Below are 22,507 nucleotides of genomic sequence, written 5' to 3'. Positions count from 1 at the left end.
GAGACCCCATTAATAAGTATACATGTTTTTACTGTTTGGCAGACTTTATAATCAACTAGCTGAAGTGAAAATCAGAAAGGAAGAGAAATCAAGACAAGAAACCTATGCTAAAAACAGGGAAAAGGCTAAAGAGTTTCAAAAGGTAAGTGCATGTGGTACAGTATCTTAAACCCCTTGGTCTAGCATTTCCCTATTTTAATGCCTGTTGTTCTGAGCAGTTCTAATTCCACTGCCCTGTCGGTGCAGTCCTTTTTTTAATGAGACTGCTACCTATGTAGTGTTAAACTGGAGCTCATCTGAAGCAAATGAGGGTGAGCCATTCTTGCAGTAATGATGAAATTCTGCCACTCTATCTCATGGTGACAAATTACAGCCATGTGACATGGGCTTTCAGCTACTAATTTGTAAATTATTTGACATACTAAAACTTTGCATTTTTCAAGGGAGACCAGGTTGAAAAATAGCATTAGAGAGCTATGGTCTCTAAGGTATATTAAATTATGAACACTGGCCAAAACAACTGTGGGGAAGAAACCCTTCCATGTCTCAGCTAAACTTTTCCCAAAAATTAAATTGGATTTAGCATTATTATCTAATCCTGATTTTTTTCCTCATATGACTGTTGGAAAGAGTGCAGAGGTAAAAACATCCAAAATTAGGAGTCAGTGTTTGAAATCTTGGTGTCCTACAGTCCAGGTGTTCCTCTTCAAGTTATTAAAAGGTTACACTAGTTGTTTTTGAAATGGAACTGCTCACTTGATTTAAACCAGGGATCTCAAACACATGGCCAGTGGGGCTCTTGTGTGTGGCTTGCCAAGCTCCCCCCCCCCCAGTGCCTACCCACAGGATTGCGCCCTGTGCTGCTCTCTGAAGCAGCTGGCAGCATGCCCCTTCGGTCTGGGGTGGGGGGAGAGAGAAGGAGGCAGAGAGCTCCTGCATTGCCTCCTTCCAGGCACCACCCCCATTGGCTGGGAACAGGGAACCATGACCACTGGGAGCTTCATGGGAGGTATCTGGAAGAGCAGCAAGAGTAGCAGATGCATGGAACCCTGAGCCCCTTCCCCTCCCCCAGGGGCTGCAGGGACATGGTTCCAGCTGCTTCCTGGAACAGAGGGATGCGGGGGCTGCCTGCCCTGGCCCTGGTCTGGAGCTCACACCCTGAACTCCTCTGGCACCCCAACTCCCTGCCCTGAGTCCCTGCCACACCCTGCCCCCTTTCTGCACCCCCTGGGGCAGTGTTGGGGTGGGGACTTTGGGGAAGGGGTTGGGCCAGAGGCAGTGATGCAGCCCTTGGGTCAATGCGCTAGTCCTCATGTGACCCTTGTGGTCATTTGAGTTTGAGACCCCTGATTTAAACCAAACCTGAAGATCCGGCTTTAAACTTCTCGCTGCTGTTTGTGCACTACTGCATTCATTGCAACAAATTTTAGAACATCTACTGCATGACTTTCTGGAATAGGAAGAAATGTAATAGTTACTGTGCTTGTTCTGTTATTTACATAGGGTTGCCTTGTGCCAAATACACTGATGTATTTGAATGCACTGAATACAATTTTTCTGGAAAATATCATTGTCTGCATATTCCAAGCTGCTGTTGTGGCAAGTATTCAGATAGTACATTGAAGCTTAGCTAATGCCCTTCCTATAGAGCATTTAGCTATTCATAACACTGCCAGCCTGTTATTTAGGAACTTCAAATCTAAATCAGTCTGCTGGATATTCAAATATCTATTTTTACTTACAGAAAACACTGGAAAAACTACGAGCCAAAAAGACACATTGAACACTACATCCTTTTAAGAGACTTTTGGAAATAAAAACTGCTTGACTCCTTTCTCAGTTCAATCCCAGGACTGTATGAGAAGGCCAGATTCACATTAATCAGTATCATTATGTAACTGAAGTACTGAGCTTTGATATAGGTCAAATTCATAATTTAAATAATGTAGCAACTTAATTTATTCCCTAGATTTGAGTGATCACCCCCAAAGCTTGCCTAATTACAGATTTGGTCTGCCAGTTCATACTCCCATTTCTGCCTGTATTATGATTCAGATTATTGTACAAAGGCTTTTTACATTGAGGATGGTCTGCATTTAAAAGTGAAAGGTCAGCTGAATTTTTAATAAAGTTTTGTAATGAAACCTGGGCTTTATGTACAAGTGGCGATGTATTGGAAAATCAAAGGATAAGAGGTAAAATATTCCCCTTGATTTAAAATGATGCAAACACCCTTTAACTTGAAGGGAGACTTTTTTTGGAAGGTGCAAATGGTGGTTAGGCCTATTACTATTAATTTCAATGGGAATTAAACCCCTGCCATTCTTCTCTTTGAAAATTTCATCCTACGCTCTGTAGTGCCTGTTGATTTTTTGAAAATTTTACCTAATGTATTTTACTGAAACTCTTGAGGCCATGTAAGATACAGATGGTAAAGTCCCCTGGAAAGGCTTTAGGGGGTCATACTTAACATGAGGTCTTTGGATGATTAACCAGAAGTAGTGAGGTAATTTTACCCTGTGTATACTACAGTGGTGAGACAAATACTGGAGTACTGTATCTAGTTCTAGTGTCAACATTTACAAATGTTAGAAGTACGGAAGCTGAAGAGCATGCCTCAGGCTGTCTGTGCTACAGTAAGGCCTGCATTTGTAGAACTTGAATTAGCAGCTGCTGGGTTTGTTAACCTAGAGTTACAAATGTGTAGAGCAGGGGTCTCAAAGTCCTGGCCTGTGGGCCATCTGGGGCCCTAGAACCTCCCCACTGCAGCCTGTGGAGGTGAGGCATGCTGCTGCTGTTGTCAGTGCTACTCCTGCAGCTCCCAGTGGCTGGAGGAGAGGGACAAGTATCATTAGTTGCTTGGCAGACTCAGTATCACCTTGTTTTCACAATACTGAACACCACTATCTCATGCACACTGCTGCAATCCTGAAGATTTCAACTGCTCCATCACTGAGGCATTGCTAAGGGTTGGGTAAACACTAAAAACACTTTAGTGGGTGAATAGTTGTATGACAATTTTATTTCTAAGAAACTTGAAATAAAATACACTATAACTAGCCATTACCTTCAGCCCCTAACTAAAACCTCTCAGGCACATCAAAGATCTACAACCTATCCTGAAAGATGATCCCTCACTCATACATCTTGGGAGACAGACCTGGCGTTGCTTACACACAGCCCCCCAACCTGAAGCAAGTAGTAAGCATACACCACAGAACAAAAACACTAACCAAGGAACCTACCCTTGCAATAAAGCCTGATGCCAGCTGCGTCCGCATATCTATACAAGTGACACCATCAGGGGCTCATTCACCTGCACATCTACCAATGTGATATATGCCATCAATGGCCCTCTGCCATGTACATTGGCCAAACCAGACAGTGTCTATGCAAAAGAATAAGTGGACACAAATCTGACATCAGGAATCATAACATTTAAAAACCGGTAGGCGAACACTTAAACCTCTCTGGCCACTCAAGTTTAAAGGTTGCAATTTTGCAACAGAAAAGCTTCAAAAAAAGACTTCAAGAAACTGCTGAACTTGAATTGATATGCAAACTAGACAGTATCAGAGGGGTAGCCGTGTTAGTCTGGATCTGTAAAAGCAGCAAAGAATCCTGTGGCACTTAATAGACAGAGTCTATAAGGTGCCACAGGATTCTTTGCTGCTTTTACAAACTAGATACTATCAATTTAGGCCTTGGCTACACTTGAGAGTTACAGTGCTGGTGGTAGCTTTACAGCGCTGTAACTCACTCCCTGTCCACACTGGCAAGGCACATACAGCACTGCCTATTCTCCACTTTGAGAGGAATAAAGAGTAAAGCACTGCTGCTGCAGCGCTGGGGTGCTAGTATAAATGGAATAATTTTACTATGTTGGAACTGACCTCTGGAACCTTCCCATAATCTGTTTAAGTAAAGATTACTCTGTTTTGTTGTGAACTCTGGGACCTGCTTACACTGCTCTACAGTCAAAATGCTTCTGAAATAAATGTAGTCAAACTTTACTAATTCTGGGTCACTGAGAACAAAAATCATGCTTAAAATTGTTGATTGGCTCTAGTCTAGCTGTTGGGCTCCAGACTACAGCAGTAGAATCTCCTGGCAGGTTATGTTAGGGTTTCCATATTCCGTGACCGTCAAAAGGATCTTGTCCCATTCTTCTTCATGGAAGGTGATCTTGTAGCCTGCAACAACATCGATGGTGTGATGGCAGCCCTCAACATCGTTCACGATCCAGATGAGTGGAGACTGTTCATTGATTTTACTTTCAAAATTGAGAAATGTTGTATCACCAATTTCCAGCTCTCACTGTTCCAAGATCCAGAGATGAGCAGACTACGATCATGTGTGGCACAGGAATATGAAATATACATAAGTACATAGGACCCACGGTTTAATAGCTGATATTTGCTGACATTCCAAAAAGATCAGATGTTGTTGGTGACAGCCTATCCGTATAAAAGTGTAAAAGTGTTTTCATGACAGTTTTTGCCTGTCAGAATATTTGTATTTTAAGAGAATTTCTAAATAGCGCTAACAACTTTTGAAGGTCGCACTGACTTACTGAAGATCAACTAATCAATGGCCGCCTGAATATTGGCGCATCTATTGATAAGTTGCTTGATCCAGTGCCTCACACGATGCTCTGCTGTGTAGTCTCGACATGCGTGAGAGGATTTCACATCTCTCATTATATATTGCCAAAGGTTCCTATGTCTGATATAACTTTCTAGCATATACGGAGATTCGAGGATAGTATTCCGTAAGACAGAAGGCTTCTCCTGAGAATTATTCACAATGAGTGTCGCCAATGTCTGTGCGTGGAACCAGTAATATATTTGGGTTGACGTCTGGAGGAACGAAGATGATTTTTAGTTAATGCTCAAGCGATTCTCATGGTGTATAATTGGTATAAGAATATGGAGTGAACTTCATCGAGCTTATGGACTATTTATCATCAACTGGGTCTGATGTAACTATGGTCAAAGGCCACTCCAAACAAAGCCATTTCAAAGTATCCGTGGAAATTTTCCAAAGGTTAAGTGAAAGACTAAGATAAAGGAAGATGTCTTTGTTGGCCAAGATTGTGAACTATTGAGGAATGCATTTGAACCAATTCGACACTGCGTGAGCAAGGAGAAAGACAGCAAGAGAAGGCCTTCTCAGTTAGTGGCAATGAAATTTCTCGGAAACAAGAAGGACACGACATACTAACAGGTATGTTGGTCTAGAGAAAAACGATCAAGGCATACAAGCGCCTGGTTGAACATTCCTCACAAGATACTTTTATTTGCATTCTCTCTAATTTTTTTTCCACGAACTAGCAGGAGCAGTGGCGACGAGATGGCGAGTGGATTCACCAGGACTTGCAACAATGAGAAAACTATAACAGTGACAAGAGATGCTCCATTTAATGAATATAAGAGACAAGCCAAGAAGCACTGAGTAGACACTGAATAGGACTAAACTATGTACATAGTTTTGCCTTTTGTTTAATAAATTTTATTTATATAACCCTTTTGCTGATTTTTAAAGTGTTACATAAACAGGACAGGTAAAATATCATGTAAAGCAACCATAAACATGAAAAGACCTAGGTTTACAATTTGATTAAAACTCTATCTACACAATAGACAGACATAACATGTAAAAACTTAAATATCTTAAACAGTAGCCAGTTGTCATTTGAATTCAGCACATCAGAGATAAAATGTGGTATGTATTTTGAAGTAGATGAATTCTCAAATTGTAGACCAGTGTTATCAAAAAAAAAACAAACAGCTCCTGTTTACTGTGAAAGAGCAGAGCCAGGGAGCGCCCTTTGGAAAGCCCACAGATAGTGTTTGCTTAACAGGACAGGGAAGGAAGGGGGTTGAGGAGAGAAGCAGCATGTTGGGTGGAAGGGGGGGGGGTGTCTGTTTTGGAGTGGCTGCTTATCTAGTTGAGGAAAAACAAAGCTATTTGCTTTGAGTGGGTGGGGGGGGTGTCCTTCTCCCCCATGCTGTCACACTCCACCCCACCCCTCTTTTGAAAAGCACATTGCAGCCACTTGAATGCTGGGATAGCTGCCCATAATGCACTGCTCCCAATACCACTGTAGATGCTGCAAATGTGGCCACAACAGTGCACTGGCAGCATGGCCAGACTGCAGCACTCTACTCAGGCCATGGCTACACTGGCCCTTTACACTGCTGCCACTCATGCTCAGGGGTGTGAAAAAAAACCCCTGAGCACTGCAAGATACAGTGCTGTAAAGCCTCAGTGTAAACAGTGCCACAGCACTGGGAGCACAGCTCCCAGCACTGCAAGCTACACCTGTAGAGGATGTAGAGTACATGCAGCACTGGGAGAGCTCTCCCCCAGCTTTGGCACTCCGACCACACTTGCACTTCAAAGCGCTGCCACAGCAGCGCTTTGAAATTGCAAGTGTAGCTATACCCTTAGGCTTAAATAGAGATTGGGAATGGCTGAGCCATTACACATTGAATCTATTTCCCCCTTGTTAAGTAAAGTATCTTGTCAAACTGTCTTAAATGGGCTATCTTGATCATCACTACAAAAGTTTTTTTCCTCCTGGCAACAGTTCAACTTAGCCTGTTAGAGTTGGTTGGGCAACTCCCACCTTTTCATGTTCTCTGTATGTATATCTATCACCTCCCTATGTGATCCATTCTATGAGTCCAATGAAGTGGGCTGTAGCCCACAAAAATACCAGTACTACTTGTGGCACCTTAGAGACCAACTAACATGGCTGCTACTCTGAAACAATATAAATGTTTTTTTTCCTGAACACCATCTTCAGTAACATTGGCCTGCTGGGAAGATGAGGACTGGCACTGGCCCTAAGGTAAATTGAGTTGAGACCCCTGCTGTAGATACTCAAGCAAACTACCAGCTTGATCTATTGAAGTCAGGACAGTGCTTTTCAGGAAGATATGCTTCAGCCAAACAAGCTGTTAGCTCAGTATAGGCATATGTGGGTGAAAAATTAGGTTAAAGTGGATGTTCTTGGTTTTAAACTTTTATAAATAAACTTAAGGTAATGCATTTAAGAAAGGTAAGTCATACTTATTAGGTAAAGTTTATGTTCAAGGGAATATCAACTCCATTTAAGAGCTAAATTTAAACAGCTATTCAAATAGTTATGAACCAACATGGAAATCTTACTGTTTTTGAGCAGGAGAGAGATTCACATTGCATTATATTTTCAGAAGGGCAACTTGGAACACAAGTGTTCCTCACTGGTTTTCTCCAGTCAAAAAAGAGAAACATGATAGTGCATCTAAGACTTCATGTAACTGAACCATAAACAAAAACACTCCACTGAAAAATCTGATCAAACCATGCACTCAAACTCCTGAGCTCTAGAAAGCTAAGAGCTCAGTGCATGCCCTAATGCACTAAGCTCCTTGCTTCAGAATAGGGCATAAAATTCAAAGGCACATTGCACTCAAACATGCTTGGAGGCAGGTTTCTCTTGGTTTCTTACAGCTAAAGGTATGATTTAGTCAGGTATTTAGTAAAAGTCATGGACAATAAACAAGATGTCATGGCCTGTAACCTAAGTTCCCTCTAAGCTGTGTGGTAGCTTAAGCAGCATCATGTAGGTGCTCAGGGCTGTGGCAGGGAGAGGCATCTCCCCCAGACTTGCTGTAGTTTCCATTTCCAAGTTACATCCCCTCTGGCCCCTTTAACAAGTTCCATTTTATGGGTCAAAAGGTCTATAGTAAGAAGCTTTTCCAGAGCATTTTGTATTAATAAAATATACAGCAGCTTTCATTGTGTATATGGAAAATGCAGCTGGTCTAGTTCACAGTATAATCTTATACCGCTCTTCTGCCAGCTAAGCAAATTGATGCTTGACAGTTCCACCATTACCAGCTACTATTATCTAGACTCAAATCAACTTTAGTTCCCCAAGTCAATACTGTACCAGTAGTAAAGGGAGGTAGCAAGTAAGCCAAAATACTTCACTTCAGAGGTTTATTTCACATTTCAGCGCAGACAGCTGAAAATTATAAAACCTAGACTTTACATAGTATGGTATTTATTGAATGATTAAGAACTTTATTTGTAAATCAGTGACAAATAACTTCAGAAACCAATGTAGCAGTTCACCCTGAAGTTTCCTGTTCCTTAGAAGTTAACTCATTCCATTAAATCCTCCAAAACAGGTTTTAAAAATACATGTGACAATCAAGTTTAGGTTAAAAGATTCAATCAAATTTACTACAGAAGTATCCAGTGAAGCAGTGCAAATGACATTTTAAATTGTCCACAGCTTACGGAGGTCTCTGATCTAAAAAAAAAGCAAAAAAATTCAGGTAACATTGCTGAGCTTCTGGTGATTAAATCAGTGTATACAATTAGTCATGTCCACTACTAAGATATTTAAGCATGTAAGAAACATGGCCATACCACTCCCTAAAATAAAGCATTACACTGTCTAATTAGTCTGGGAGCATGCATAATTCTATGAGCTAGTTAATGATAAAGAGGTACGGGAGGCATCATTTGATTCCCAAGTCTACTGAATCATAATTTAAATGCTGTCACCCTCTACAGTGTTGCAGCAGACACTCACTGCCCTTCGAGCTCCACTGGTTGGTGGAAATATCCGTATGTCAACAGAAACAGGTCAAGCTGGGTATCATTTGAAAGCCCTTTCTCCTACTAACAATGGTGTCAAACATGAAAAATAAATTTTCTTGAATACATAAAATCCAATTTAAAATGAGACTCACAGGCATGTGAACATACAGTCCCTACAAAGTTAAACTGGCCCTTGACTGACAGTACTGTGTTATCCGTTAACGCTCAGGACTGGTCTAGACTACGGGGGAAAAAAAAAATCGATCTTAAGATATGCAACTTCAGCTACATGAACATAGCTGAAGTCGAATATCTAAGATTGGATTACTCACCCGTCCTCACCGCACAGGATCGATGTCCGTAGTTCCCCCTGTCGATTCCGCAACTCCGTTGGGGTTGGTGGAGTTCCGGAATCGATATAAGCGTGCTCGGGGATAGATATTGCATCTAGATGAGACGCGATGTATCGATCCCCGAGCAATCGATTGTAACCCGCCGATACGACAGGTAGTGTAGACATAGCCTCAGATTGTTTAAGAGTTACAGATACTAAGTACTGCACTGGCAAAGAAACAGTCCAGTGGTGCTGAGTACCACCTTTGTTTATGCCAATGTTGTAATGAGGTACTGGTTAGGACATCAGCTTTCAGCCAGAAATTACTGGAATGCATCAGCAAATGGTAGGCACATAATACATTGTTATGGACATTGCATAAGTTACAATTCCAAAGTAATTTTTATGAAGTCCTTGTGTTTAACAAGGGCCTCCCTAGTGGTATTCTTCAAAAATTCAGCTACTAATTGGTACTGTCTCCCCACTGATGATTAAAATAAAAACCAATACATCAGTGAAGTGCCACAAAGTAAGAAGTGCACCCATAAACTGCATTTATTAAGGTTGGAAAGGAAGGTGCCACAAGGACTCCATTGTTTTTGCTGATATAGACTAACTACCACTCCAGAACCCTGAAGGCATTTATTAAGCAGTTTCAACATGACGGGTGAGAAGCTCATGAGGCACTAACTTGGATTGAATTGGCCCTGTCACTGGTTCTCCACTTAAGGTAACTCCCTTCTCTTCATGTGTCATTATATAATGCCTGCATCTGTAACTTTTGCTCCATGCAGCTGAAATGATTTTTTTACCCATTAAAACTTATGCCCAAATAAATCTGTTAGTCTTTAGGTGCCACTGGATTAGTTTGTGTATACAGACTAACAGCTACCCTGATATTCTTAGCAAGAACATTGCATGGGAATTTAAGTGGGTGCACTGACCCTAAGGGTACGTTTACACTGCACGATTATTTTGAATTAGCTTAAACCGATATTACAAAACAGATCTAATAAAATCGGTTTAGCGCGTCCACAGTGGGATCCCGAAATCGATTGTTTGCGTCCATGGTCCAAAGCTACCATCGATTTCAGGAGCGGTGCACTGTGGGTAGCTGTTCCTCAGCTATCCCATAGTTCCCACTTCCGTGTTGAGAGCACAGTGCCTGATGGGGCAGAAAACACTGCCCCGGGTGGTGCTGGGTACAGCCTCACCCCTCCCTTTGTGAAGGCAGCAGACAACCCTTTGGCGCCTTTTTCGCGGAGTGCATTGAGCAAACGCCATAGCACAGCAATCTTTCCCTTTTTTTTTCACGTGGTGGTGGGGGGAAATAAACTGAGGAGCTGTTCCCTGAACCACGCCAGACACTGTGTTTGAACCTACAGACATTGGGAGCTCAGCCAAGAATGCAAATAATTTTCAGAGACTGCTGTGGACTGTGGGATAGCTGGAGTCCTCAGTACCCCCTCCCTCCCTCCATGAGCGTCCATTTGAGTCTCTGGCTTCCCGTTACGCTTGTCACACAGCGCTGTGTATCCTGGAGTTTTTTATTCAAACGCTTTGGCATTTCGTGTTCTGTAACGGAGCTGGATACAACAGATTTGTCTCCCCATACAGCGATCAGACCTAGTATCTCCCGTACGGTCTATGCTGGAGCTCTTTTTCGATTTCAAACTGCATCGCCAGCCGTGCTGATCAGAGCTCCACGCTGGGCAAGCAGGAAATGTAATTCAAAAGTTCGCGGGGCTTTTCCTGTTTACCTGCCCGCTGCATCCGAGTTCAGATTGCTGTCCAGAGCGGTCAGTGCTGCACTCTGGGATGCCGCCCGGAGGCCAATAACGTCGATTTCCGTCCACATGAACCCTAATCCGAGTTATCACTATCGAATTTAGCGCTACTCCTCTCGTTTGGGAGGAGTTCCGAAATCGATTTAAGGAGCCGTTTAACTTGATATTAATGACGACATGTGAATGGATACAGCGTTAAATCGGTATATCGGCCATTAAACCGATTTAAAGTCGCAGTGTAGACCTGGCCTAAGACATCTTAGATCTAACTGATGCCAAACCAGTGGGAAAAACTGCTATGACCCTACTTTAAGTGGTGCATCCATGGTTGCAGTGACTGCAGCACCAGCCCGTATGACAGTAAGCAAGTAAAGCACCAGGCTGCCATTTTATCAAAGGTTTATGTATGAGTGCCTGAATGAAACGCAGGTTTTCAACATACAACTGCGCAATATATACATAATCTACCAGTACAAGTGGGTGTTGGTATAAATTCATTCTAACACATGCACTGTGCTGTAAACAAGGGTAGTGTCTTTTTGTCAAGGTCAAAATTTCTTGTTCAAGGAATAGTCAAGGCCCACACTCCAGAAAAAAATAAACCAGTAGGGATAATAAGTAATATGGTTGTCAAGCAACTAACAAAATTTGATTAATGCACTGTTGAACAATAGAATACCATTTAAATAGTTTTGGATCTTTTCTACATTTTCAAATATATTGTTTTCAATTACAGTTACAGAATACAAAGTGCACAGTGTTCACTTTATTTTTGATTATAAGTATTTGCACTGTAAAAATAGCATTTTTCAATTAATCTCATACAAGTACTTAGTGCAATCTCTATCATGGTTAAACTTAAATGTAAAATTATGTACAAAACTGCATTCAAAAATAAAAAAGTAAAATTTTACAGACCACAAGTCCACTCAGTCCTACTTCTTGTTCAGCCAATTGCTCAAACAAGTTTGTTTACATCTGGCGATAATGCTGCCTGCTTGTTTACAATGTCACCTGAAAGCAACAGGTTCTCATGGCACTGTTGTAGCCGGCATCACAAGATATTTGTGTACCAGATGCACTTTAAGATTTCTATGTCCCTTCATGCTTCAACCACCATTCAAAGGGACATGCGTCTATGTTTATGGGTTCTGTTCAGTAACAGTCCAAAGCAGTGCAAACCAATGCATGTTCATTTTCATTATCTGAGTCAGATGCCACTAGCACAAGGTTGTTTTTTTTTGATGGTTCGGGTTCTGTAGTTTCTGCATCGGAATGTTGCTCTTTTAAGACTTTTGCAAGCATGCTCCACACCTCGTCCCTCTCAGATTTTGGAAAGCACGTCAGATTTTTAAACCGTGGGTGGAGTACTGTAGTTATCTTGAGAAATCTCATTGGTACCTTCTTTGCATTTTGTCAAATCTGCAGTGAAAGTGTTCTTAAAATGAGCAACTGGGTCATCATCCGAGACTGCTATAATATGAAATATATGGCAAAATGTGAGTAAAACAGAACAGGGGACAAAATTCTCCCCAAAGCTGTTTAGTCAAATTTAATTAATTTTTAAAATGATTGTCAGCCTGGAAGCATGTCCTCTGGAATGGTGGCTGAAGGGGCATATGAACCTTTAGCATATCTGGCATGTGAATACCTTGCAGTGCCAGCTACAAAAATGCCATGCAACTGCCTGTTCTCACTTTCTGGTAACACTGATTTCAATTATAAATGTAGAAAAACATCCAAAATATTTAGACTACTAATTGAAATTTATGAACAGTGCAATTAAAACTAATCACAATTAATTTAATTGTGCAAGTTAACTGCGATTAAGTCGACAGCCCTAGTAAGTAAATAAAAAGATTCTGGGGTCCATTCAAAAGCATCTGGCAGTCTGGATTTGGTTTGTGATCTGCCTGTTGACTAGCCCAGATTTAGAAGTTGACCAACTCACAGGTAGTGGTGCGAGAATGAATAAAGGGATATTATGAGCTCGAGTGGCAGCTATTTAACAAGGTTAATTCTGCTATCACAGCTTTACATAGCTGACCTTTCCTTATTATATTTGAGGACATGGTTCTGGAGTTTTCCTCTCGACCTCACCCCCTTATCTTTTCCCTTGTTGAAGAAAGGATGGCTCATCTGCATCCTGGATACAGCTCCCTCAACGAGAACAAAAAGTCACTACAGCTCCTATGTTGGAGGTAGGATTAGTCAAGTTACAAGATGGTGTGCTCTAGCCCTTCCCTAGCCTATGGAAGCTACCTCTAGAGCACTACACATCTGAGGTTCCCACAATCAGTGACTAGTGGATTAAAAATGAACATTTCCTGGTTTGGTTCAAACTTTGCCCTTATCTGCAAATCTGCTTTTGCTTCATTAAGCATAGTTGTCACCTAAAGCTGGCTTTTGGTTGATAGATCAGCCATTTATGGACAGATTGCTGTTGGAAGTGAAGTATGTCAAAGTAAGGTAATACAAGTAAACTTCCAAGGTTTTTTGGTACCATACATTGCACCTTTTTTGGGTCCAGAGTTGGTCCTCAACTAGCAAGAGGAAATCTCCCACCAAAGACAAAAGAGCTTAGAAAATACATTTACAATTATTTCTGTTTTAAATGCTAATACCTAGGGCCAGACCAACTGACTGAAGTGACACACACACAAAGTATGGGACTCATCAAGCCACTTTCCATCATACATTAAATATTTGTTTAAACCATTTCTTCCAGTTCTGAGGTAAGAAGTTTGGTTGAAGAACTAAAATGTAACCTAAATTCTGAAGCCAGCGTAAGTTTTCCCATAAACTGGCACAGTGACACTGGATCTGTAATTTGGAGTGTTCTTAGTGGCACATCCCTTCTTACATCTGAAGAACAGCCTAGCTGCACTATGTCTATCTCCTCAGAAATAGGCCACATAGCACACTAAGTGCTCATGGCATCCTGCAGAGGATTTCAATGTTAGGTCATCGCGTTAAGAGCTGCTGGTTTCACAGCCATGCAAACCCTCTTTGAAATGACCTTTCGTATAGTGGCTGCTGTTGCTTATCAGAATTGCTAGCAGGCATCCTTACCTTTGCAATGCAACTAGAAAGTCTTTTCCATATCCATGTTCGTTTCTAGTCTTCATTTGAAATTTCCGGTCAGTGATTTGTCAGCAATAGACACTAAGGGGTTAAAGCAGAGTCAGATTTGATAATGTATTGCTTGATACTAACCAAGGTGAGAGTTGCCTGAAGATAAACCAGGAAAAGCACTCTATTCAGAGGCAGTTTAGCTAATGTCAGTTTTCTTTAGTTACATTTAAATGCAAGAGTCCTCTGATAACTGCTCTTCCGTCAACTATCTGAGGAGCTTCAAACAAAATCCAAAACAGATCTTGATGGAATATTTCTAATAAAGTCAGGTATTTTTGCCTCTAAGCCCAATAAATAATGTACAGTCCAAGTGCTAATTCGTCTATAACTACTGTTTAAGTTTAGACTGCTTTAGCTGAAATCTGGCTATAATGAACAGAACAAATTTATGTTAAAGGTTTTCAGTGATGATTTAAGTAAAAATAGACATGGTGACATGAAAAAGTGCTCTTTGATCCCTTACATTACTTGTTTCCAACAGATTTAGTGCTACTAAAGTAGCAATGCCAAAATCTGATGGAGTTACTTTATGGTCATGTCCACAGCACACCAGAAATGGTATTTCCTAGTATCCTTGGTAATGACCACTGATTGGGGTTTTAATTAACCTTTAGAGGAAAAGGCCAGAGTTGTTATATGATGATGCAGATGGCAACTTAAAGCTCTAAAAATTAAGCTGAGCCAAGCTGTGTACCAAAACAGTTGTCCTTAACAGATCCCAAAGCATTACAACTGCTTACACCTCATAGTAGACTCAGTTCTAGCTTCACACAGCCTGGAACTTCAGGTTACTTTTTACCTTCAAAACTGTTTGCGACACTAAATCAGCACCCACACAAGGTACACATGTAATGCCAAGTACATATGTAAGAATTATCCTAATTTCAGATATGAGTCACAATTCAAAATTAAGTGATTTTGCCCAAGCCAAGTGTTATCACAATTAGAAATGAGGATTGCCTTAGTCCACACTTCAGCAGTGTTTCTACTTTATTCTAGCACTGTCTGCTGCAGTTTCAGCATATCAGATGTTCTCAAAATCTTAATTGTATTTTGAGTTATTTCACACTGCAATTATATATTGTGACAGGTTCAGTCACACAGACCCCCTTGGGACTGTCACCTGATGTGCTGAGATTACCCCAAGCCCATTTTCCCTGCCCACTTGGGGCTCCAGAAACCTGATTTGAGCCAGATACACTGATCTGCTCCAACACAGACCCAGGTTCTGAACCACGCCCCCAAAGCTGCTGACTTAACTGAAAACAGCAAGTATTCCTGTCTCCAGCACCCACTCCCAATGGGATCCAAATCCCAAATAGATCCATTTTACTCTATATAAAGCTAAATGGAAAAGTACCAGATTTAAGATGGGTTCCAGTTCAGGTGACATGATCATGTCACTGTAAGACATTCTGCCAATAAGTACACAGGAAGGCTTGCAGGTAAACCAACCATTTACAGCCAATTGTCCTGGTCAATGGGAGCCCTCAAGATTCTAATCCACTATTAATGGCCCATGCTTTGCGTAATTACAATAGGACCTCAGAGTTATGCTTCATATTTCTAGTTTTAGATACAAGAATGATACATACAAATAGGATGAACACACTCAGTAGATAAGCTTTGTAATATACTTTACAAGAGATTTTGCATAAAGCATATTCCAGTTACATTATATTTACATTATGTTTCCATAAAACATTATGTAGTGCAATGTCACATACACCTTCCAAATTGAAAGATGAATAAATGTTTCAGCTGTTTGACAGGTAATATACTTACAAGTTGGTGTCATGATACTGTTCCAAACAATTTTCATCATAATGAAATCTGATCTGTCTAGTAGTGTAGTGAAGTCCCCCTAAAAAGAATAAAGCAGTGAGTGCAACACTAATAGTCTTCTACACCTGGTCAATGGCAGACATACTATATGGATAAGTGAACATATCTGCTTTTAAATCTATAAAGATTCAAGTTTGTGTCAGAAATACCAGGTTTAACAGGCACAGCAGCATGAAAACCAACGATGCCAAATGCTGAATTACTGTAGCACTGGTTTTTGAGCATCCCATCAGAAGAATGCTGTTGGATGCAGATACCTTGCAGTGCACAGTTAAAATAGTGTTTAACAGCTTCCACCATCCCAAAGTATCAGCCCATTTTAAAATTACATTTCTGTAATTAGATTAACTTCTAATTCAATAACAGTAGTAAACTCAGAGCAAAATTCCATTTTGCAAGCTGTGAAGTAACCAGAAGTGTAAGAGGATTCCTTATTAAATGAAGCTAGTAACTCAGTTTCTAGGATTATAATAGAGGTTTGTACTCCAGCTAATGCATTTTTTAACAGAACATTTAGCTAGTTTTAGTCAAGACACTAATCTGCAGTGATTCTGTGGCAAGATCTCTGGATTCTTCAACACTCCAGCACAGCTAATTGGAATTTCAGCAGCAATTTCATTTTTTAATTTAATGAAAATACATCTGTTATTCGACACTGATTTTATGCTGCCTCCACCCTGTTTTCAATGTGTTGTACATTTTTGTTCCAAGTGCTTACAGCACTTCAGAAGATGGGCATTTGGCAACTGGAGAAGGGCCAGGTGACTAGGCACATGGCCATGGAGAGTTCAGTTTGGGATACACAAATTCTGCTAAAGTTTACTAAATCCATTTATGTTGCTTTACTTTCATTTGGATTTCAGCATTAGCAGCCCAGCAAAATAAGTGAGATCCACACCTCAAGGCTATTGTTTCAAATGGTCTGACTTAATGTATGTTTATACACTGGTCTTGACAACTATGAAGGTTAGAAACAGTTTCTCCAGCAAAGGCTGGGTGAAGGATTGATTTCACAATTTCTGAAGCTGCAGAAACAGAACAGAACAGGAGATGTAGTTTTAGTTTGCCACCCTTCAGCTTTAAACTATGTGATTCAACAAGTTAATTACAATGAGACAGTCAATGCACAGTGTAAGTCACTCACTGAATCTTACCCAGCAACTTGCCCATTTCCTTGTGACAAGATTTTCAATCCATGTTGAGTGTTAACTAAGCTAGTGCCTACAGGACAGAAAATATATTGCTCAGTGTTCACACAGAGAGTTAAAATAGTTACACACATACTGCAATTAAAATCTGTCTTGCAGTTTTATCCCACAGAGCTACAAATAGTTCAATGGGTAAAGCGAAACCACAAGTTTGCTCTATGAGGTATTTCCAACGACATGAACCTACAGGAGAGGCTCCATCGGGATAGACCTCAGTTATGTGGTACTGTAATATGAAACACAGGGGTAAGCTCTTACAGCTTCTGCAATTACCAATATAAGACAAGTTTAGGCTGGTTGATGCCGACAAAGCAATAACTTCAACAGGAACACCTACTTAAGAGGTAAAGGCCCGTTTTCCCCATTATTTATAATGGATTTCTGATCTTGTCCTGCCATTTGAGATAAAGTCTTCATTGGACAAAGACTACAAGAATCAACAGGGTCAGTCTGGTGTTCTTCAACTTTCCTCAATCCATTCCACAGCCAGAGTTGATATAACTCTAGCTCTATAAATCAGAAGCTTTGTAGATAACTGGATATCACAGCAACCCCACAGGCTGCTGAAGGGCCCAAATATTCTGCAGCAGCACTAGCTTTGCTATACACATGTCCACAGCTTTTGAGATCCTTCAGTACAATCTATGATGCTGCCCAAATATTTAACAGCTGCCATCTGCTCTATGTCCCATCCAGACAGGTTAATTTAGATAGGTTAATACTGAACAGGTTATAATCTGGAACGGGAGACTGCTTGATGGTAATGGTCAGATTTAGTTTTAGCCAGATTATTAATCTGGACAGGGAAACAGACTACACAAACTACTCAATTCCCCAAAGTGACTGAAAAAGGCAAAAAAATTCCCTGCTATTTCTTCAGTTAGCCATCTCAAGTGTTATTTGTAACAATAGCAATTAAGATTTTGGGGGAAGTGTAGTTCCGTATGTTAATATTTAGCTGGATATTTTTGTATGCATGTCCGTTGGAGAGGCCAGTGAAATTAAGAGATAGTTTTATCAGTGCTAAGTGTTCATTCTATATTTACAATTAAATTTACTAAGACTGAAATGCTTCTCAAATTGAAAAGTTGGATAGAAGATAAGTTTTTACTTAAAACCAAAAGCCACTGGACACTGAATTTTTAATTGAAGGGCAAGGGGTAGAATTTCCTACCTTGTGAACAGGCATCTCCTCATTTCTGGTTGACAAAGCTTCTTTGTAATCACTTGATTTGCCTTGCTTTCTAAACATGTACTCCACCTGAAAGAGGTCAGTTTACAGCCACACAAACACATAAGTAGCAATTTTTAACAAGGGGGTTGTACCACCATACATTTCCTGAAGCACCTGTGTTCTCTCCGGAAAAAATCACCCATGTAACTACTGGCCACAATCCTACTTTTGGAGAGCTAAAAAACTAGACCCCAGAGGATAAAGTTTTAAAAACAAAACAAATACCCACTTGCTATATACACAGAGCAGTGGCAATAGACAAACATGGTAGTCCTGATTCTAACATTTTCCATTTAGTCTGATACCAAGGTAAGCTTAAACCATTAAATGGCAAGTGTGTACCTGAACTGGAGCACAACAGACAAGAGCCACATAACCAAAATGTTCAGAAAGGCTGTCATCATTCACTCTCTTCAGAGCAGTTGAACATTTTGCCAATCATCATAACATTTCCTCACAACATCCTCTATATTCTGGAGCAGAATAAATTACCATTTATGAAACATCTCCATGTATTTCTTTCAGTATAAAAACTGATGCCAGTTAAATGAAAATAAAGCTCTAATTCTTCTACCAAAAAAATCTGATGGCAAGTTTAATAGGACTAAGTTTTATTTGGCTCTTCAAAACAGCAAACTAGAGGAATACAAGTCTGTGCATAATCCTCATTATGAAGCCTTTTGCTTTCCAACAAACAGCACAGATTCTACTCTGATGCTGCACACCCTGGCATAATCCAATCCTATAGCATGCAAACCAATTTTGAGTTAGAGGCATGTAATGCCCTTCAACCAGGTAGTTTATAGCACTTTTAGGATACCATGACAAAGTCCTGCGGCACCTTATAGACTAAGATGTACTGGAGCATAAGCTTTCGTGGTGAATACCCACTTTGTCAGACGCATGGGCTTTTTACAGATCCAGACTAACACGGCTACCCTCTGACACTTATACCACAAATTTCATTCAAGGAGTCACACCAGAATTTCTTACCAAGATAATAGAAGAAAATGTGATTGGTGACAGTGTTCCACAGTTATTTGGACTCCCTAAAAACAAAGGGAGAGAATTCAGTTTGTTATACTTGATGCCAGTTAAGTGGCCTCTACAGTTTAAATTTACCTTTTCCCTCAAATGGTTATACAAGTAGTTTTATTACTCAATTTGCATTAGACAGGATGTGGTTCACAATTATCCATTTTCATTACTTCCAAACTACAGTTCAAATGCTGACATTAAGTAATTAGAGACAACATGGGTGAGGTAATCTTTTATTGGACCAACTCCTGCTGGAAAAGACAAGCCTTTCAACTTACAAAGCTCTCTTGTTCAGGTCTTGTCTAAGCTCAAAATCTTGTCTCTTTCACCAGCCAAGTTGGTCCCATAAAGATATTACCTCACCCACTCTGTCCCCTTGGTATCCTGGGGGAAGACCAGCTACCGTTAACACTACAAAATACATTGATATCAAGTCTTTTGAAGGTATGGGACCCCCCCTCTCCCCTATTCACTAGAGAACCAAACCTTACTAACAAGCCTCTTTAAATCCTCCAACAGGACTCCACATATATAGATAAATGGCCCCAAGTATGAAAAGCCCAATTTCCAAGAAAGTGATATTAAGAGACAAGTGGTCTTGTAATCCCATCTTCAATTTCTTTGACAAAATACATGCTGCAACATATGTATCTAGATATTAACCTGCACTAGAGATGTAAATGTTTAGACACAATAACCATGTAACCAACTGAAATGCTATTGGTCACCCAGTTAAATGTTTAATCAGGGAACTAAGGGTCAGGGGGACCACAGCTGACACTCTGGGCTGAGTTGAATAGTTAACTGGGTTTTACATCCCTAACCTGCATCTAACTGGATTTCTTATAGAACGTATATGGTTAAACCACATCTAAATCAGATTTTGTTTTGCTGCCCACAGCAGGGGTTGTCAACCTCTCTTTAAGGCCCTCCTCAACATGCTATAAAACCCTCCAGGACACACGACAACTTCACTCCCAGTTTGAACCAAAGAGGGGTACAAGGGTTTGTGCTTCAGCTGCAGGGCCCACAGCCTGCTGAAACTGGGGGTCATGGCCTCCTGGTTGAGAACCGCTGGCCTAGCACACCAAAAACAAAAGAAGTGTCAGAATAAACTGAAGCAGGTGACTATTATGATAATCTCAATAGAGTGGACCACTTTTCAGAATGTATGTTTGAATTTACACATCTGGACAAAAAAAGAAAATCATTTTAAGACAAGTTTGTTACAGGTCTCATTGTCACCACTGTAATTCATTTTACAGTGATGGAAGCACAACCTGTTACTTCTGTAGCCACGTTGCTTAGTTCAGACACATACAGTTAATTGTGCCTATTCTTAGTGTGTAACGAGGCAGTTTCACCCAACTATCAAAAATTCATCTTTTTAAACTAGATAGTCAACCATACTACAAAAAAACTAAACTATTCACCTAAATCAGTAGTCCGTATACTACTGGCTTTCTTCCCTATTAGATTTAGCTTTAAAAGGCTCTGTCTGCACAAGATGGGGAACCTTGGCACCCTGCAGAAAGTTTACCACCTTTGAATTTGTTTGAGCTGGTCATACCGTACACTAGGAAGGAGCTAGTTCAAATGGGTCTAGACAGATGCTGAAGGAAAGATTTCAGTAAAAAAAACTAAAAAACCCAACATTTACCCAAAGTAGACAGGGCCAAATTACTGCAGGCCAAAAGTAAAAAAATTTAAGATGAGCTGCAAGTTCCTTGACAAAAATGGAAGTAATGTAATTTGTTGAATGATCTATATAGAGGAAAAGGGACATTTTAAAAGCTTCAAAATTAGTTGTCAACCTCAGACTGCAGCTTGCTCAAATTGGCTCTGGTCTGCAAGAAGTGATTCTAGGGCACTGGATACCAGGGCGCTTCAGTGTAACCGGCACCCAAGTTTGCAAAAATGCATAGCATATGGAAAGATGTAGGAAAATGTCATTGGATGACACCTACTTAAATGAAAGTTGTGGGAGGGCTTCCAGCTCTTCTCAGAGACTTTATAGTAAAAAAATAAACCCTTGTTTTGAACAAGGACACTTTCTGCTTTAAACAAAAAAAAAAATGCAGCTTTAAGTCCAGTTTAAGGCTTGAGCATGACCTTCAACTGACCTATCCCTACCTTGACACTAGCTATTTTCCTTAGTTTCCTTCCTGATTACAAATATGTACGTTTCCTCTGTACATACCACCTTCTCGGCAGGAAGATGATCTTCCTGACAGTGACTGCAGTCAGGCTGTCTGCCTCTACAGTCAGAATGCCATAGGAAATGCTCTAAAAAAAAGCAAAGATATTCTGATGCAAAATTCACAGTAGTAGAAAAATGTAAGTGATTTATAAAATACTGTATTGGCACTTCCACAATATTTCAATGGTAACATTATTTCACCAGCTTGCAAATAAAACAGCCTACAATTTAATTAAACCTACATGTTCCAACAGATATACCAGGTTTAACAAGCATAATAGCATGAAAACCAACGATGCCAGATGCTGGATTACTGTGGCACTGTTTTTTGAACACCCCATCAGAAAAATACTGCTGGATGCAGATACCAACACAGTGCAACAGTTCAGTAACTACTTTCACCAAAAAGCCATACATTTTAAATTTTAATTTCCCTAAAGAAAATTAGTATACTCAAATGCAGTAATTTAATATGAATGCATCATAGCTTACCCTTTTCACCAACTAGCTACATATTTCCATCTTGATTTCAATGTATTTTGGAAGTTCCAGAAACTATAATGGAAAACAAAAGTTTTCTAGAAGCTACCATTGTTGTGTTCAGCACAGCTTACAGTAGTCAAGCATGAATTTTTGACATCAGCACAATATTCAATATTGGCTCACCTAATGTAAGTTTATATATTTAGCCCTTTTTTCCCCTCAGACTGGTAGGTTAAATGACAGTCACTTGTTTAAAACTGCATTTGAGGGGTGCCTAGAAATAGATTGGCTGGCCAACTTACTCAGAACTGATGTTTTATTCAATTCCCCTTGAAATGGTAGAGGATACTATGTCCTTTCTAGCAGGAAAAGAAGTTTCCACTGTCCAGCTGCTAAAGGAAACAGACTGACAAAAGAAAGGCCAACAGGCATGACTATGGAATTATCAATCCAAGAAGTTGGCTGGCTGTAGACATTTATAGTAGTTGACCAACTATGTTTCTTCTCAGAATTTACAGTAGGAGGGTCTAAAACAAGTCAGTAACTGGGACTAAGTGCAAACACTGAATATTTACATTGTCCATTTTAGAGACTGAACTTGAGACAAGCAGAGACTTGTTCTCCAGAGTTCTCAGAAATTCT

The 22,507-nt window shown here is 40.3% G+C and overlaps 2 protein-coding genes and 7 non-coding genes across 14 annotated transcripts in view; 1 reads left to right on the top strand and 8 right to left on the bottom strand.

Moving 5' to 3' along the window:
* CEP295 (centrosomal protein 295) overlaps positions 1-2,149 on the top strand; it is a 48,898-nt gene extending 46,749 nt beyond the window's left edge. For all 6 annotated transcript variants that reach the window (XM_075061735.1, XM_075061736.1, XM_032776606.2 and 3 more), the window contains 2 exons: positions 43-142; positions 1,745-2,149. In XM_075061735.1, coding sequence (XP_074917836.1) covers positions 43-142; positions 1,745-1,783 — 139 coding nt within the window. In that variant the 3' untranslated portion in view covers positions 1,784-2,149. The remainder of the gene's footprint in view (positions 1-42; positions 143-1,744) is intronic.
* Positions 2,150-5,500: 3,351 nt separating this feature from the next.
* TAF1D (TATA-box binding protein associated factor, RNA polymerase I subunit D) overlaps positions 5,501-22,507 on the bottom strand; it is a 33,666-nt gene continuing 16,659 nt past the window's right edge. Inside the window, exons 9-16 of the mRNA XM_075061734.1 lie at positions 21,875-21,937; positions 21,383-21,468; positions 19,138-19,193; positions 18,085-18,171; positions 16,857-16,923; positions 15,643-15,721; positions 13,795-13,887; positions 5,501-8,308 (exon numbers count right to left, since the gene is read on the bottom strand). The gene's annotated coding sequence lies outside the window, so the exon portion shown is untranslated. The remainder of the gene's footprint in view (positions 8,309-13,794; positions 13,888-15,642; positions 15,722-16,856; positions 16,924-18,084; positions 18,172-19,137; positions 19,194-21,382; positions 21,469-21,874; positions 21,938-22,507) is intronic.
* Positions 13,611-13,743, bottom strand: LOC116822632 (small nucleolar RNA SNORA25). Its single transcript, XR_004373212.1, has one exon. It is a non-coding gene; the product is annotated as a small nucleolar RNA SNORA25 (small nucleolar RNA).
* Positions 14,324-14,444, bottom strand: LOC116822623 (small nucleolar RNA SNORA32). The gene has a single exon (XR_004373204.1). It is a non-coding gene; the product is annotated as a small nucleolar RNA SNORA32 (small nucleolar RNA).
* LOC116822631 (small nucleolar RNA SNORA8) lies at positions 15,835-15,970 on the bottom strand. The gene has a single exon (XR_004373211.1). It is a non-coding gene; the product is annotated as a small nucleolar RNA SNORA8 (small nucleolar RNA).
* On the bottom strand, positions 16,997-17,127 carry LOC116822624 (small nucleolar RNA SNORA18). Its single transcript, XR_004373205.1, has one exon. It is a non-coding gene; the product is annotated as a small nucleolar RNA SNORA18 (small nucleolar RNA).
* LOC116822622 (small nucleolar RNA Z40) lies at positions 18,524-18,596 on the bottom strand. Its single transcript, XR_004373203.1, has one exon. It is a non-coding gene; the product is annotated as a small nucleolar RNA Z40 (small nucleolar RNA).
* LOC116822633 (small nucleolar RNA SNORA1) lies at positions 20,404-20,539 on the bottom strand. Its single transcript, XR_004373213.1, has one exon. It is a non-coding gene; the product is annotated as a small nucleolar RNA SNORA1 (small nucleolar RNA).
* On the bottom strand, positions 21,623-21,762 carry LOC116822630 (small nucleolar RNA SNORA8). The gene has a single exon (XR_004373210.1). It is a non-coding gene; the product is annotated as a small nucleolar RNA SNORA8 (small nucleolar RNA).

Source organism: Chelonoidis abingdonii, chromosome 1 (assembly GCF_003597395.2).
Source record: "Chelonoidis abingdonii isolate Lonesome George chromosome 1, CheloAbing_2.0, whole genome shotgun sequence".
In the NCBI taxonomy this organism is placed as follows: Eukaryota; Metazoa; Chordata; order Testudines; family Testudinidae; genus Chelonoidis; species Chelonoidis abingdonii.
The sequence above is the reverse complement of the archived record's forward strand: the minus strand, read 5'-3'. Positions and strand labels throughout refer to the sequence as shown.